The sequence below is a fragment of the Dromiciops gliroides genome, chromosome 4 (genome assembly GCF_019393635.1).
Source record: "Dromiciops gliroides isolate mDroGli1 chromosome 4, mDroGli1.pri, whole genome shotgun sequence".
NCBI classification, from domain to species: Eukaryota; Metazoa; Chordata; class Mammalia; order Microbiotheria; family Microbiotheriidae; genus Dromiciops; species Dromiciops gliroides.
In genome coordinates, this window is record NC_057864.1 from 31,210,094 (window position 1) to 31,227,117 (window position 17,024).

At 54.6% G+C, this 17,024-nt stretch overlaps 2 protein-coding genes across 6 annotated transcripts in view; one reads left to right on the plus strand and one right to left on the minus strand.

Moving 5' to 3' along the window:
* The window catches only part of EFCAB14 (EF-hand calcium binding domain 14), a 35,299-nt gene extending 21,272 nt beyond the window's left edge, over nt 1-14,027 (plus strand). For 2 of the 5 annotated variants that reach the window (XM_044000920.1, XM_044000921.1), the window contains 5 exons: nt 619-810; nt 2,419-2,490; nt 6,646-6,760; nt 8,739-8,852; nt 11,355-14,027. In XM_044000920.1, the coding sequence (XP_043856855.1) occupies nt 619-810; nt 2,419-2,490; nt 6,646-6,760; nt 8,739-8,852; nt 11,355-11,548 (687 nt within the window). In that variant the 3' untranslated portion in view covers nt 11,549-14,027. The remainder of the gene's footprint in view (nt 1-618; nt 811-2,418; nt 2,491-6,645; nt 6,761-8,738; nt 8,853-11,354) is intronic. The other 3 variants (XM_044000922.1, XM_044000923.1, XM_044000924.1) reach the window with 2 other exon arrangements.
* A 1,478-nt stretch (nt 14,028-15,505) lies between these two features.
* TEX38 (testis expressed 38) lies at nt 15,506-16,433 on the minus strand. The gene is made up of 2 exons (XM_044000180.1): nt 16,397-16,433; nt 15,506-16,047 (listed from the first exon to the last, which is right to left on the minus strand). Exons 1-2 carry the CDS (start codon nt 16,431-16,433, stop codon nt 15,506-15,508), a joined length of 579 nt encoding a protein of 192 aa, XP_043856115.1.
* Between the last annotated feature and the right edge of the window lie 591 nt (nt 16,434-17,024).

A 17,024-nucleotide genomic window follows, 5' to 3' on the forward strand; every position in this document is an offset into this window, starting at 1 on the left:
AGCCATTCTCAGAACTTCCAGCTGTCAGAGAAAAACTTACCTTTGATGGCAACAGGCTGGGAGGAAAGAAATCCAACAGTTAGATGTTGGGTTCAGAACCATCCAGAGAGAGGCCATTCTGCCCTGGAGATGCATTCACAGCCTCAGATTCAATATCTTGTCAAGCCAAGAATATCCATTCTTATAAATAGCAATCAGTACCAGAGGATGTCGATAAAAATAATTGGATCTTGTAGTGAATGATGCAGTTTGTAATAGTGGTGTTACATAAGCCAATTCAGTAATTGGTCTCATTCCTAAGGTGGTATTGTTCTGATAAATTCACATGGACAGGCCTCTTCATTAATGACGCCGCCAGCTTTGCTGCCAGCAGGCAGGGCAAACATGAGAAATCACTTCCCGGGACTCAGGTAATGAGCCTCTTCCCTTGCCCGAGGTCAGATGGCTCCTGTGGGAGCCAGCCGGGGCCACAGTGGAGAGGGGGCAGAGCTGGGGAAAGGGGAGGCAGCATTAGCCATGGGGCGTGACCCCAGGTCCTCGGTCCCACTGGCTCTCTGGCCTTTCCAGAGCGATCCCCAGGCCAGAGGGAGTCCACAACATGCTCTGTTTCTGCTTTAGGACATGCTGCACCTTCAGAGCTCTTTAGAAGAGGTCAACAGTACCCTCGTGGGGTACCAGAGACAGAATGACCTTAAACTTCTGGGGATGGATGGGACAGTCAGGAATCTGAGCCAGAGAGTCAACTCCATAGAAAGCAGCCTGGTGGCTCTGACCAAGTTAGGAAAGAGAGAGAACCTGTCCTTCACTCTGGTAAGAATGCCTGGGTCCTCGGGCCGTGCTCTGTTCACCACCATGTGCCTTGTCCATGTGGCTGCCCTTAGGCTTCTCTCAGGTTACATGGTCACTCAGACATGGCATTTGCATGGCACTTCCCATCCATTGTCTCATGGGATCCTCAGGATGTGGTGAAGGGATGGAGCAGGAGCCATCACTCCCATTTTACAGGGGAGGACAGTGAGTTACAGAAAAGATGGCCAACCTAAGACCCCTCTGTAGGCACCAGAGGTTGGGCCATGCCATCCTGCTGCTTGTGTCCCTCACCCTGGGCTCCCGTGTGGCATGTGCAGGTGTGGAAGGGCCATGAGAAGTCTGGGCTGTCCCATAGACTCTGGATTTACAAGCGGGAGGACCGCTCACTGATGAGAAAACGGAGGCCAAGAGCTCAGACTTAAATGTCAGGGACCAGGGAAGAGCCCATGGCACTCCCTGTCTGACTGCCAAAGGCTGCCAGGGCAGTACCCGCCTAGGACAGGGCTTCATGGCTTACAAAGGGCTCTGCTCACAAGAAGCCTGGGAGGCTGCAGGTGAGGGGATGGAGACCTCTGCCGGCAGGTGAGCTGCCCGAGGTTTCCCATCTAGCACCCAGCAGAGCCAGCTGACCTCCCAGCTTGAGTTTTGGGCACCTTCCTCTCTGCTGTGCTGCGCATCAGGGAAGATCGTGTGCTTCAGGTTAAATGAAGCACAGCTTCCTAACACTATTCCTGGGAGGTCAGCAGTGCATGTGTTAGTATCCGCCCCATCTTACAGAGCAGAAAGCCATGGGCAACAGCTCATTACTCTGGCCATCTGACTCTAAGGGGGCATTCTTTCCACTCATCATGCTGTTGTCATCCTAGGTGATGTGTTATGCAAGGTGTCACATCTTCATCATCAGTGTGGCCCCCTCTCATCACCTGCATGCATGTGGTTCTCCATGAACATGCCCAAAGTCGGTCAGGCACAGTATGGGAAGTGATGCCACAGACCAAGACCTCCTGAGCCCCTGAATCCAGTGAAGCCCCAAATCTGGGTCTCTCTGCCTTGGCCAGGCTTGGCCAGTGCCCTAACCAGCCTCCTCCCTCTGCTGTCCATCACCAGGACGAGTCACTTAAAACGGAGCTGGGAAGATTAAAAGGCTTCCATTTGGACTCCTCAAAGCATAGAGGAGGCTGGGCAACCTAGACGGTGTGTTCTCTGGGGCCTCGGGACTCTGCCGTCCCCTGCCAGAGAGACTTAGGTTGGCCCAGCCGCACAGCCCACTGTCTGCAAGGAAGAGAGAGGAGCTTGGGTCTGCTGGTGGGAGCTGCCCTGTCATTCTGCTTCTCTGCTCCTTTGCTCCTCTTTTATCACTTACTGTCCCCCTGAAAGTGTTCTCCAGCCTTCCACATGATGTAGCTGAGATTCAAAAAAGCAACATGTTTTAGGAGGCTCTGATGTTTGTCCTAAAGAAATTTCTCCTCCTCCCCCTCCCTTTTCTCTTCCTCCTCCCCCTCCCTTTTCTCTTCCTCTTCCTCTTCCCCCTTCTTTTTCTTCCTCCTCTCTATCTCCCCCCACCTTCTCCCTCCCTCCTTTACCTTTCTTCCTCTCTTCTTGTTCAAGATGGCCAATGGAGCTACTTCTCTGGAAAGAGACTCTCATAGGACAGATGGGGGACAAGCACAGATCCTAAAGGTAAGGGAGAAAAAGAAACAGGCAGCATTCCCGGGCCTTCAGCTTACTGCTTCCCTTGGTAGTCAGTCTTAGCAGCCACGTTGCCCAAGTAAACAGCTCTGCCCCTTCCTTCATGGCGGTCACCAAAGGTGCCAGTCCTCTCTAAACCATCTTACCTCTACTCCATGTGGATGGACACACACACACATCACACACAGCCCTGACCGGCTTCTTGTCGTCCTTCAGCCTGTTCCCTTCTTCATTCTTCCCAGAAAAGTGATCTGTAAAAAATCTTGGAGACTTCCCTGCACTCTGACTGGTGCGGGGGGAGTGAGTTTGGGCACAGTCTTCTCCATGGTGCCAACTCTGCTGAGAACAGCCTCTCCACTTGGGGAGTTCTATGGAAATGCCCTTGGAGGCAGCCCTGAAGACACCACCCATGGTGTGGGTGAGATCATGGCCATTCCCCAGCTTGGCTTCTGCTGCCTTTTCTCTCGGCTTCTCTCTGCGGTCAGGCGAGAACACTGAGACCGTGGGTGTGTGTGAATCTCTCCCACACTGGAGAGGGCGGCCACACCAGTGCCCAAGGGAGTCACGGTGGCCATGGGAAAGCAGTACAGGCGAGGCAACAGCTCAGCACGGCCCTTGTTTCTCCCAAGCCCCGGACGCCTTTGCCTGAATTAGGGAGCAATTGGACCCGCGAGGGCAGAATGGATCTTGTTGTGACGACCTTTTTGCTATCCAGGGCAGGAGAGCTGATCTCAGGCGTGCTTGAGGAGGCAGAACTTGCCTCGAGAGCCCGTGCGGCAGGAGGAAGGTCCTGGCAGAGAGGGGGTGCACAGTGGGAGGGGCCGAGCACAAGGCCAGAGTGGAGACAGCCTCAGCCTGCGTTCTCCACCCTGACTGCAGGTACCTCTCTTGGGGCGGGGCACCCGCTGGGGTCAGCCTGAGCAGGGCTCGCGGCTGCTCTGTGCTGGGGTGCACCACACTGACTAGGCCCCCATCTGCAGCAGTAAGATTGGGCTCAGTGAGAAGGCCTCAAAGGACAGTGTCAGGGTAAGCAAGGCCACAACCCAGAAATAGGTGTGTGTGACCCCCAAGCTGTGGAACACCAACTCCTCCCCCTCACCCCCAGGAGACGTGGGGCTTTTCTCGGCCAACCTCCATCTCCATCACCCGGATCTCTGGGCCCTGGCCCTGGGGCTTTGAAGTGGGGCTCAGTCCCTTTCCCAAGAACACTGGTGGCATGGTGCCCTCTGACCCCATCCGCTACAAGGACACTTGGAAGGCGTTGGACATGATGGGCTCGCCACCTTCAACAGTCACCAGACCGATAGCGTTCTCAGCCCAGCAGCAGTTTGGCCTTCCCTGCAGATTGCTCACCGCCAGTAGCAGGGGCCGAGGGGCCGACTCAGCTGTGCAGTCCTCTAGCTGGCTAAGAGATTCTCCTCAGGGTGCGGTGAGTCCAGCAGAAAGCCATCTCTGCCCCCCAGAGAAAACACCCAGGTGCTTGACTTGACTGACCCCGAGGACATGAAGCACTTTGAGGGGTGGAAATCAGGTCCAGTGAGGTTCAGGACGCCCTCCATACTTTAATGAGCCTTTTTAGGGCCTCGGCCTCTGGATTTCATCCAGCCTGGACGGCCACCAGCATCAGTGTATGCTTTAGAACACTCTGGGAAGGAAGGAACCATGGAAGGGTTGGCACATAGTGAGAGGGCAGAAGGAAAAAGCTGACTATGTGGGCCACGTGTGTGGGAAGCCATGCTAGGAGAAGGGATCACCTCTCGGAAAGATACCGAGACCCTCTCACCAGTAGAGTGCCACTCCTTGGGACTCCCCAGGAGACCACAATTTCACGCTCCAGACCCTATCTCAGCAACTCTACTCCAATAGGGCCTCTCTGCCATGTGTGTGTGTCAGCATCTTACAAGAATCTGTGGTGGATGTTACAGAAGGAACCTTGCGTGAGATCTCGGCCTTGCTTTTGTGGTTCATAGAGAAAATGCAGCATACTGGCACCCTCCCCAAGTGCCTCCTCCCACATGGCATCTCATCACAGGGCCTGTAAAACAAGGCCCATGTTCGTGCCAAAGTATGGACTGACTTCTACCCGCGAAAAACCCAGCAGAGGCCTGATGTCTGTTCTACAGACTGCCGTGCACTGGGGTGGGCAAAGTGGAGAGCTTGCCCATCAGAATCTCTGTGTATCTTTGCAGATACTACCAATGGACAATGAGTTGGACCCAAAATTCAGGAATAGCAATGGAGGGGGAGGGGCACAATGGTATTGAGCAAGCATTTATTAAGCTCTTATTATATTCTAGGCACTAAACAGACCAAAGTAGAAATGCTCTCAAAGAGCTTACATCCCATCAGTGAAACAACACGCAGGTGTCTGAGCATATACAGACTAATATAGAGGTGAGGCACTGGTACTTGAGGAGCTCAGCCAAAACTGCCCGTTGAGGTGATGTTGGAGTCCACAAGCAGCAGTTATTAAGCACCTACTGTGTGCCAGGCACTACGCTCTGCTGAGGGTACGAAGAAAGGCAAACAGTCCATCCCCTTAAATAGCTCACTTGCTAATGAGCCAGGCGCTGAAGGAAACGAGATTCTCAGGGGGGAGGCCGCAACCTGTACAAAAACAGGTAGGAGGGGGTAGCTAGGTGGCACAGTGGATAGAGCACCAGCCCTGGATTCAGGAGGACCTGAGTTCAAATATGGCCTCAGACCCTTGATATTTACTAGCTGTGTGACCCTGAGCAAGTCACTTAACTCCAATTGCCTCACCAAAAAACAAACACAAAAAAAAAACAGGTAGGAGACGGGACACTGTGTGCGAGGAGCAGCAAGGCCAGTTTGGCCAGATGAGAGGGAGTGAAGGGGGATGATGGGAAAGGGTGGGCTGGAGCCAGCTTGTGTGTGAGAGCCTCTGGAACCCATTAAGTGGACCTGTGCTGGGTGGAAGATGGATGAGAGAGGGCAGAGCCCAGTCAGAGGCTGGTGACAGATGATGGAGACCTGAGCCAGTGGTGGCTGTGGAAGGTCAGAGAATGGGCCAGAGGGGAAGGAGGGAGGGAGGGCGGCAGCCCGCTGATTAGGAGGATGGTGGAGTCCTAGGTCAGGACTGGGGAGTTAGGGAATGAGGTGCTTTGGAGAGAAAGGATAGTGAGCTCTCTTGGACACGCTGCGTTTGACACGTAGTGGGCGCTAAGTGCTGGTTCCCTGACTAACTGGGACATCTGGTTCAGAACATACAGGGGGTGGTGGGAGGTGCAGGACCACTCCTGCGGAGGGTGGGGCTAGGCACAGAGACCTGCAAGTCAGCTCCCTAGGAGTTTTGAAGGGAGGACCCTGTGGGAGCTGGTGACCTCACCAGAGGGCAGGACACCAGAGGATCTCCACAATGAGGGGCCGTGACAAGGAGCAGTCAGTCACAGAGAACCAATGACCCCCGTGTCCTTCCTGAAACCAAAGCCTGCCTCTGACACCAGGGTGTGAGACTGCCGCTGATGGGACGTGATGGAGAGGCGTGTGGTGGATGTGAACAGACCAGGAAGTACAAAGGATGTCACCAGAGGGATGAAGGAGCACAGTCCAGGTGTCCTGCTGCTCTCGACACCAAGAGACCTTGGGGGAAGCCCCTGGGGTGATGGGGAGTCGGGGATTGGACTTTGGCAACAGTCAGTCAGGATGAGCTGCCTTCTGCAGTCACCAGGAGATCGTGGGTCCCTTTGGGGTCTGGCCCTTTGATCTCAGCCCCAGCCAGACATGGCTGCTCCTCCTCTGAATGCCTGTAACCTCACCATTGACAGATGGATGCTTTCATGTCCAGGTTATTGCGAGGATCCGATGGCAGGAGGGTGAGCGGCATCTCCATTTCACGTTGCAATCCCAGCAGTTAAGTGACGAGGCCACATCTAACCACATGGCAATCCTCTCGGCATCGACTGATATTCTTGGACAGAATCCATGCGCTGTATACGTGTACATGTGTGTTGCTTTCATTTATCCAGGTTCTGCCCTGTGGGGCCAAGCAGACCACACCCAATCCTCTTTACAGGAGATGGCCTTTGAGCTTGTGAGAGTAGCGGTCAGGTTCACCAGTGTGTTAGCCATCCGGACTCTGGCCAGTTATTCCCATAAACCTGTTTTGGTCTTTGTTTGGGGCAGAAAGAAGACAGCCCAGACTCCCAGGCTTCCCAGCTGAGGGAGAAACTCCAACTGATCACTGCTCTCACAGGCAAGCCGGAGGCCAGCAGGCCGCCAGAGGAGGCCTCCGAGGAAGGTGAGTGAGCCCCTGGCCCAGCTCGGAATGCTTCCTCCCCCAAAGCCGGCCCGAGCTCCGGCACAGAAGGGGCTGAAGGCTCGAGTCTGTCAGGGCTCAGTGGGACCTGATGAGTCGGAGACAGAATTTCCTGCCTCTGAACGAGCAGGAGCGTTACTGTCACAGGTTCAGAGAATTGACCTGAGCTGGTGCTTAGGGGTCAGCCCTTAAGAGTCACCGCTTTTAAATGGAAAGCCCAGAGAGAGTTCTGGGGCTCGGAAGTTCCCTGGTGCCCTGTGCTGCCTGCCTCTCAAAAGGACCATCCCTGGTCATTCTGAAGGACAGCTAGCCACCCTTTCTTTAAGAGCTTCCCCTGTAAAGCTGCCATCCCCACCAATGCCGGGTGAGGTGCAGCCCCATGTCTCGGCCCTCGGGGAAGGCCCCTCGGGCCCTGCCCTCAGCTGGGCGGGCACCTTGTTGGATGCCCTGGGCCCCAGAGCCCCTGGGAGTGCCCAGAGGTTCTTCTGGTGTCTCAGCCCAAGCCCTGGGTCTGTAAACGTGTGCATTGGGGGCTGTTCTTGCCTTTTCTGCCAGGGTGTTTCTTAGCGTGGAAGGGACGTTTGGTCACTTTACAGGTGAGGAGGCTGAGGCCCAGAGAGGTGCGGGCCCCACTGTCCAAACCCAGCCCTCCGTCTGTGGCCCCGCACCCCCCTGGGATGCAGAGACCTACATGAAGTAGCCCACAAGGAGCTTCCGTTCCATGGGGGGGGGGGGAACATGCACATGTGTAACCATGTTAAATAAATGAGAACAATGGGGGCAGGGTTAGGATCTTGTGCTGGAAGGTGCAAGGAGGGAGGGCATTGCAGGAAGGGGGCACAGCCTGTGCAAAGGTGCTGGGATGGGAGATGGAGTGTTGGGTGTGAGGACCACAGAAACCCTGCTGACCTCAGCAGGGCCCCTAGAGGGGGGGGGGATGAGGAACAAGTCTGGGAAGAGATGCCAGGACATTTTTTCTTGGATCAGGCGAGCAGCTGGGAGCTGCGTTCAGGAGTAGAGGCATGGGCATGCCTGCCTGTTAGAGAAGCCACACTGGCAGCTGAGTAGAGGAGGGGCCGGGCAGGCCAGGAAGGAAGGGTCTGTGTGCACGTGGGAAGGGCTGGCAGGAGGAGTCCAGGAGCATGGCAGAGTTATGACCCAGGGTGCCTGGGAAGTTAGGAAGAGGGGAGACGGGCCTCGTAGACATACTGAGTTAGAGATGCCTGTGGGACGCCCAGGTCAGTGTCCAAGGGGCAGCTGGAGATGTGACTCCCCATGATTCTCCAGCCTGAAGCTGGTCCACTCAGGCCTGTTCTTTGGGCCTAGTCCCTCTGCAGCTTCAGAATCTACCTGATTGTCCCCTCATTGAGCCTCTATCCCTCTGTCCTCATCCTCAGGAGATGATATAGGAAGACTCTTTGCCTGGTGCCCTGAAAAAAGGGGCTACAGCCTTCAGCCCCTGTCTGACCAGTCCTGTCAAGAAAAGAGGCATCCATGTGGCATGGCTTGTTAAGGAACCTTTTCATGCCTGGCTCCAGGAACAAGGCAGACTGACCGGCTAGTGGCCAGGAGGCCCAACCACCTTTCCCACAGGCAGTGGCAGGGACTCTCCCCTCCCTCCCCGACACCCTTCGGCATTCTTCTCCCTTCTCCCTCCTTCCCTGGGACTTCATGCCGAGGGTTGCAGTGCCTAGGCTTGTCTAACTCCAGGTGCAGTGTCCTTGGAGAAGGAGGAGGACAAAGAAAAAACACCCGGAAGCAAACCCTGGATCTCATTTCCCTATGAGGCCTCTTCTGATTGTAGCCTAACCGTGGCCTTGCGGCCCACCCTTCGTCACCCTGCGTCCAGATTTGCTGATGCCCTTAATGCCGTCCATTTACAGCTGACTTCAAAGGGGACTTTCTGTACTGGCTTAGTTTGGGGTCCCTAAGATCAATCTATCGTCTATCTCTGTTCCAGAGAAAAGACAGAGTGCCCAGCCAAAGCCATCCACACTCCCCAAATTTTCCCGACGATCTCTTGGAAACCAGGTGGAGACAGCTGCCCATCTGAGACCTATCTCCAGCCCAGCAGGTGAGTCTGAGAGGGCAGGGCAAGGACAGAGGCATTGGGGGACAGGGTCAGGGCGGGGACCCCACAGCCAAGTGGCTGTGAAGGAGTCTCAGTGGAGCCTTAGCCCAGCCAGAGGAGCTGGGCTCAGATGCCACTTTCAGACCCTTGCCATCCGAGTACTTTAAAGGACTGCTGCACCTCCCAGGCCGCACGATGAGGGGTCTCTTCTAAGGTCCCTTGTGAGGAGCCTCCTAGTCCAGTCGGTGTGGCCCTGAGGGCAGCCCAGGCCAGGGGTCATCCATCCAGCTCTGGCTCAGAGATCTCTAAACACAGGGAACCCACTACCTTGTGGGGCAGCTAATGGTTAGTTAAGAAGCCTTTCCTTTAAGCCCAGATCTGCTTCTTGTCTGCTCCCATGCCTTGTCCCTAATTCTGCCCTCTGACAGGAAGTGTGCTTCCGTGGAAAGACATCCCTGGTCTAGCATCGGAGAACCTGGATGCAAATTCTACTTCTCTTTCTTAGTGCCCGTGGGAACTCAGGCCCCTCCCTGGGCCTTGGTTTCCTCGTCTGTAAAACAACGAGGTTGAACTTGGCAGCCACTGGGGTCCCTTCCTCCTCCTGGCTGCCCCACCCAGGACACTCTCCAGCCAGTCAACATCCTCCCTGCACCATCTTGCCCAGAACAGAATACAGTCCTCCAAGTGGTTCTGAGGAGCAAGAGCAAGAGTGACCCTCCCTTCCCTTGTCCTCACCACCACACCCTTCAGTGCAGCCCAAGATCCCATGAGCCCCCAAGTGGAGAAGACCTTCTTCAGCTCTGGGTGGCATGGATGGCCAGGGTGGAGAATCTCTTCCATCCATCCATCCATTTAATGTATATCTAAGCCTGCAGCTTAACTAACGGAAACATTCAAGAAGAGTCGCCTCATTTTTTAAAGGGTGTGAGAAGTGTCAGCTCTAGGCTGACCTCTGGCTTCTGAGATCCCAAGCCTCTTGCATGCATTCCATGACAGGGGACTCACTACTTCCTCACTACTGTCTTCCCTACTTCTGGGGATTCTTGCTTCTGCCTCCCTTCAGTGTCCTCCCACTGTGCCCAGTTCTGGTTTTGGGGCCAAACAGCCTGAATGTAACCCCTCTATCACCTGACAGCCCTCCTGTCCAGTGCTGTGGGTGCTTTTTCCGGGGGGGGGGGTGGTCTGCTCTGGCTCTTCTATAGGGGAGTGTGTGGCCTGCATTTCCCTTTTCCATTGAGATTTGGAATGACGTTGGATTCACTTGAGTCGTTGGCCCCATTCCCTGTCCCCTTTGCCTGCCCACAAGCACACCAAGAGGCTTGTGCCACCTGAGGAGACAGACCCCAGGACAGGAGCTGACTGGGTGGGAGGCCCAGTGTAGCCGTACCCTGGGAACTCACTTTGGACGAGTGGGCAGCCAACTCTTGTAGTTAAGGGCCAGGATGTTGTGTGAGCACCAACAAACCGTATAAGCCAATTGAGGCTTTCCCAACAACATCATGGACCTTAGGAACACCCCAGAGGAAGCTTATTAAGCAACTACTGTGTGCCGGCCATGAGCACTTTATAATTGTTTCATTGATTCTCACAGCAGCCTTGTGAGGTAGGTGGTCTTGTCATCCTGTTCTACAGATGAGGAAACTGGCAGGTGGGTTAAGTGCCTTGACCATGGTCCTTGCTGATGTAGGAAGCCGGGTTTTCCCTCTGGCGCCCCCTAGCACTTACTATGAGCAATTCCAGCATCTGTAGCTAATCCCCGCAGAGGGTCACTGAGGTGCTGTGGCCAGCCTGACCCTGGTGCTGAGCCTCTGGCCCTAAATGCTCGTCCTGACTGGAAGAAGGTCTTGGAGAAAGAACACCGCGCAGTTCTGCTTGTTTCTTGCTTCTCCCAATTGGGCTTTAAGCTCAGGCTCAGGAGCAGTCCGGTGGGGTCTCTGCTGAGGTGGCCAGCTCGCATCTCTGTTCCTATAAGGGATATCGGGCTAACAGGGATCCCAGAGCAGGCTGCCCTGCCCCAGCAGGTAGTGAAGATGTGGGGGAAGATTCTTCTCAGGTGCAGTGACTGCCCCTCAGGCTCAGAACCTTACCCAGCATGACCAAGACTCAGCATGTTTCTACCTCTGCCAATTGGTATCAAGGCAGATTTTGGAGGGAATTAGCCAGGTGGGGAAGAAGACAGCCACACTCTGCCCCTGGCCCTTAGGGTCACTGTCCCCTCTATCAAATGGGCACCAGCTCCAAACCTTAGCAGGTGACCACAAGGCACTGTGAGCCAAGAGACTAGGGTCACCCCTGGCATCCTCTTCCTTGGGGGCTGCTATAAAGAAATCCTTGTCACCTCACTCCCTTTGGTGGGACCCTGCAGGCTTCCTGGCTGACAGCCCCCTAGGCCACTTCTCTTTGCAGCTGAGGCCTTGTCGCTCCTGGCCTCTCCTGCAACCGCTGCCCTCCCAAGCAGCTTGCCCAGGAGTGAACCGGTGATAATTGAGTGCCCTATTTCAACAGATCTCCTGGATTTGTTCCGAAGGATGGGCCAGGGGCCTGAGGGGCAGCTGACCTACCAGGATCTCTGGGACCTGCTCGGCTCTGCTGCCCCGTCTGCCCAGAGCATGGCCAAGTTTGACACAGACAGAGATGGGAGATACTCGCTCTCGGAGTTGAGATTGGCTTTAGGCCTTGAGCACACGGAGCAGAACTAGAATTGGAAGCCCCGTCCGGGCCTCCAGCCAGCCAGCCAGCCACCGCCGGCCGCATCCCCCCTCCCTCAGCCCACCACTCCCCACGTTTGCAGAACTGCACGGCCCCTCTCATTTGGAGAATCTAGATAAAGGTTATTTTTTTAAAGAGAACATTTCCTTCTGCTCGGATGCTCAGCAGTCACGGTGCTTGTAGGGCGCCTGTGGGAATGTCGCTTCCTGCTTCCTCTCTGGTCCCTTTTGAGGAGCAAGACTGTGTCTGTAACCTGAAAATCCGTGTATATATAGAGAGAAACCCCTATTTTCTATTTTACATAAATTTGCCTTAAATTAGCTGCACTTTATAGAAACCCAGAAAAATCTTGTCTTTTCTGTCCAAGAGAGGCCTTTTCCAAGCATTCGTCAGTAGTTGACATTGAACAGGGAAATGTATGCACTGGGGGACAGTGAGAAAACAGTCGAAGATCAGCCATTAGTGTCTAGACACTTCCCAAATGACCCAGGCAGGAGGGCTGCGGCATCCCTGGGGTTTTCTCACTGAGCGGCCCCCTGCCCCTCACCCGGCCCCAACCAGAGTCAGCCAAGGGCTTTTTGAGCCCCCCAGCCTTGTTGGACGCTCTTCAGATTGTTGAGCTTCGCTCAAGTGTTTGCAGGAAAGGATGGCACTGCACCCTGGGATCCAGCCTCCCCTCCAGCTGATAGGACGGACACGGGCTCATCCCTCACGTGTGGCTGTGGCCTGGGCACCAGGGTGCTCTGGAGGCTACCTCTTCTCTGCCACCACTGGGGTCACAGGTTTTTGCAGGCAATGAGGTCACAATATGAAATGTCCCATGTGTCATGCCCTTGGGCAAGACAGGAGGCTAGAATCCCCTCAAATCTTAGCAAGTGCAATATCTTTTCTTCTCCTGCCCCCAACGGTGGGGTTGTTGGTGTTTGTCCAGTGCTGGGGGGGAGTCTTCTCTGCCTCCCGGGCAGTAAGTTCCAGCCCATCTGCCATTCCCAGAAGTGTCTGCAGAGCTCATCAGTGGGCACCAGAGAGGCTGGAGATGAGCTTTGTCCTGGTGTTGGGCCCTTCGCAACCTTGCAGTAAAGTATCGTGCATGCTTGGGTAAATGCTGTTCCTTTGGCATGGCCCTGAACTTAAACTTGATTCACAGAAACCTCGTCAGGTGTGAAGATCAGCTAGGGATAAGCAGGCTACCCCCCCCCCCAATGTGTCCAATCCCCACCGCACAGGCTTCTCTCCCTGCATCCCTCTCTGGGCGCAGCACGCCATTGCCTGGCAGGAGGACTTTGTCTGCTGTTCACAGGCCCCCCCCCCTTCCCGGGTGCCCAAGACCACCATCCTGGCCAGGCCTGTGACCATTCGATACCCGTGTCCCCGTAAGTTCTCTAACAACCAAATAAAATTCTAGCAATAAAAGTGATCACTCCAAGAGCTGTATATATCATACCATAAGGCTTGTGTATGTCTACACCTGCAAGGGTTTGGTTTTGTTTGAACTGTTTTGAAAACTGATTTCCATTAAACACACCTAAGGAGGCAATGCAGGCTGCCCTTAATTCAGAGCCGTTGGTCATGGATGAGTGGAGAGCCCTTGGGTAGTTCTTAGTTAAAAAGTCAGTTAATGTGCCTCCTCCAGGCCCAGCAGCAGGTGACAGCCCCGCCCCCCATCACCACCCTCCAGGGTATAGCTGTGCAAGTGCCCCGGGAACCTGGCTCTTCATATACTTTACCTTCTCACCTCTGTGGCCCCACTGAATCTCCTGCCTTCAGTTCCCCGATTCTGAGTTTGATTGAGGAGCCACACGTGGAAAGTGAGGCAGAATAGGATTGACGTAGGGGGGGGGGGCGCTTCTTGCCTGTGAACTGGCCAGTTCAGGGAAGGGAGGTCATTGAGGGATAGTGTCATATCTCAGGTGTATTGCCCAGAGGAGAGGTGGGGCTGGGGCATGGGGGGGGGGGGGCAGTGTCCCTTGCTTCATTAGATGTGATCCATCCCTGGACTAGCCCCTCACAGGCCATGGTCAAAGCACGTCTCTGCCAAGTAACTGAATCAGCCGCTGACCTCCCCCATTTCTGTCTCACCCCCTCTCTCCCCTTCATCTGTGTCTCCCTCTCTCACTGTCCCTCCTTCCCCCATCTCTTACTCTCTGTCTCCTTCCTTCCCTGTCTCTCTCCCTCTGTCTCTATCTCTCACACACACAGACCCCTTGGCATGTGCCCCTACTCTCCTATTGGAGCCACATTTGGCAGAGCACGGGCCATCTTGTCCTTGGTCATCTCCTTTATCACTCTCATCTTGAGATGGGTGGGTGTCTTCTGTCCCTGGAGGTGGTTGGCCCACACTCAGAGAGGGGATGGATGTTTCCTGCTTTTGGGCTGGCTTTAAGGGTCCCCATCCCAGACAGGAGCCTTGCACTTTAATAACATGTAACAAGTTTGAATTTCTCTAAATAAAACGTATTTCCTCCTTTTGCCCTGACTGCGTCTGTGATTGAAGCTTGGTCACAAGTGGATCCATTGGTCGTACAGTGAAGGGATAAAGGTCACCTCCTGGAAGATGGGGTTGTAGGGGCTGGGGTGGGCAGAACCAAGAACCACCACATGAAGCTCATGGCCCATTTCTTTAATTAACAAAAATAAGAGGTAGCTAAGTGACCTGCAACATCTTCAGAGGAATTGGGGCAGCATGGCCTAGGGAAGGGGTAACAGGCCTGAGAGCACAAAGGGGATTTCACAGGCACTTGTGAGAGGGTCAGAGTTCTCACACCTGGCAGGACTTCCAAGGTGGGAACTTCAGGGCCAACAAGCACAGCCCACACATGAACAAGAATCCCCCTGTCCTTAGACAAATGGCACAGATGAGAAAACAGACTAGAGGAATGAGCAGGCTCAGAGCTGAGATCTGAAACTTTGACTCCCAAATCCCAGCATTCCTTTTCTGCAAGAACAAGGAGTTTGGGGCAGATCCATCAATCGCAGCAGGGAGGATTTTAAGCAAAGCCACAGGAGGAGGTCGGTAGGTCACACCTTAAAACACCAGCTTTTCCCCAGAGCATGTGACCTCCCATGTCCCATTGCAGAACCTGCTTCTTCCTTTGCCTTCCCTCCCTCCCCCCACTTCCTTCCTTCCTAGTCGCTTATGAGGAAAGAACTTCTCAAAACTGAAGTGCTAGAGTTTGTTATAAGATCAATTATCATTAGAGCCTTGGTCTCCACCCTGACATCCTTAGGATGGGCTTCCCCATGGCAGAGCCAGGCATGGAAGGCTCACTGCTTTGTAGCCTGAAGACCCGGGCAGTTGGACCCATGTTCAGCGGGTCTGCCTGCTCTGATCCTGGGCACAGGCCTACTGGGGGAAGGAGCCCAGTGCTGCTGGTCACCAAGTGGTACCAGTTAGCTGGATGACTTGGAGAACCATAGCCCTATGTATCACCATACCTACCCCAGGAAAAGGAGACTGAGAGCCAGAAGGGAACGTGGAGATTGGGGAACCAACCCACGCCCCTCACTTGGCAGACAAGGAAGCAGTCCAGAAGGGGAGGAGGCCTGCCGAGTCACCGGCTGGAAGTAGCCGTGGCATCGCTCACCCCAAGACAAGGAAGGCTGCCTCCTGCGTCTGTCAAGAACCTGGCTCTGGTCAAATAATGGTCTAGACCATGGTGTCAGGTTCAGCTCTTATCTGGCACAGCCTCCACCCCACCCTCCATCCTCAAGACTTTAGGTTGTGTCTTTTTTTTTTTTTAACATTTTATTAATTAAAAAGTTTAATATCAGACTTTTGTTTGCTGAAGGTGAATCGGATGAGGATGGGCAATTAAGGCAATTGAGAAGACAGAAACCATGAACTTTAAGAAAAAAGATTATTGCATGGGGGTGAATCTAGAGGAAGCTGCCAGGGCATCCTGGCCCCCCACCACACACCCTTCCCCATGCCATCAGAACAGGGCAAGTTACAGCTCAAAGGCCAAGCCCTTAGACTTAAAGCGATAGTCGCCAACGGCCAGAGCTGGCAGAGAATGAAACTGGACACTCCTCTCAGGACTGGCGGTAAAAGGGTAAGAGGCAGAGTGGTTCACCATGGGTGGCACGTTGCACAGTGAAGGGGCAAAGGTCACCTCCTGGAAGATGGGGTTGTGTGGTGCTGGGGTTGGGTAACAGCCCAGGGGTGGCGCAGAGGCCGGGGACATGAGGAATCTTGCTGAGGAGGCACTGCCCCCTCCTTTCTGGAGGCTAGTCAGCGGCTTGAGGGCCTCTGGCTTGGGGCTGGCCACTGGAACATCCACTCTGACTCCGGTGTTCATGCCATACTGCCGACGTTTGTTGATCCAGTAGAGGAGGGGGCTGTAGGTGAAGGTGGCTGCCTGCATCACCTCCACCCACTCCTGGGCCTGCTCTTCCCTCCGAACCTTCTTCCTCCAGTGGAGGAAGACCATGCAGCCGCCGATAACCAGAGAGCACAGTCCCAAGACCCCGAAGTACAGTGGGAGCCAGACTTGGGAGAGGAGACAATAGGACCAGCATTAACTGATGATGGGCCATGGGATCAGCAGCATGCCTCCCCCCTCCTTTCTGGCAAGCTCACTCCTTGGCACCCCAAGGGAGGGTGGGGGATCTCTACAGGGGGATGGCCCCTGCCCACACGGAGTTCCCACTTGATGAGAGACCAACCGACTTTAACCCTCAAGGTGCCCCAGGGGCCGAGGGGGAGACATCCACTGCCAGCAGGAGTGACATGGGGAGCTCATGGGACAAGGGTCCGGCCCACCCCCACTCCCACCACTCAGACGGCTGTCCCTGCTGCTCTCTTTTCTCGGATGCGGAAGGAAAGAAGAGCCACCTACCACCAGGGATGCTCAGCCGCTCTCCTCGGGAGTCCATAAGGCCAGAGGACTGGGCAATCCTTCCTGGCCCTCCTCTAACTACCACAAGGTCAGGACCCCCAAGCATCATTGTTTCTACAGGTTGCCAGGCTCCAGAGCCTGAACATTCTAGAGGCTGGGGTATCACTGGGACAAAGAAACTGACAACAAACACTGTCACCATTGCTGCCCCCAGGGCCCAATTAGGGGCCCTGAAATGAAAGGGTCGCCCTTCCCTGAGGTCAGGGGCTCTCTTTGGGAGGTCAGGTTAGTCAGGAAGACCAGGGAGAGAACTTCCCTTGACCACTTCACAGAATGATCCTGAGGAAGTCAGCCTGTTTCCTTGTCAATAAAATCGGAAGGTTAGACTTGATGTCCTTTAAAATCTTTTGGGGGGGGGGTGCAGCTAGGTGGTGCAGTGGATAAAGCACCAGCCCTGGAGTCAGGAGGACCTGAGCTCAAATCCAGCCTCAGACACTTGACACTTACTAGCTGTGTGACCCTAGGCAAGTCACTTAACCCTCACTGCCCTGCAAAAAAAAAAAAAAGGGACATCAAAGGCTTATGTCCTATTAATAAAAATACTTAGCATTTATTTAAAAAAAATAAA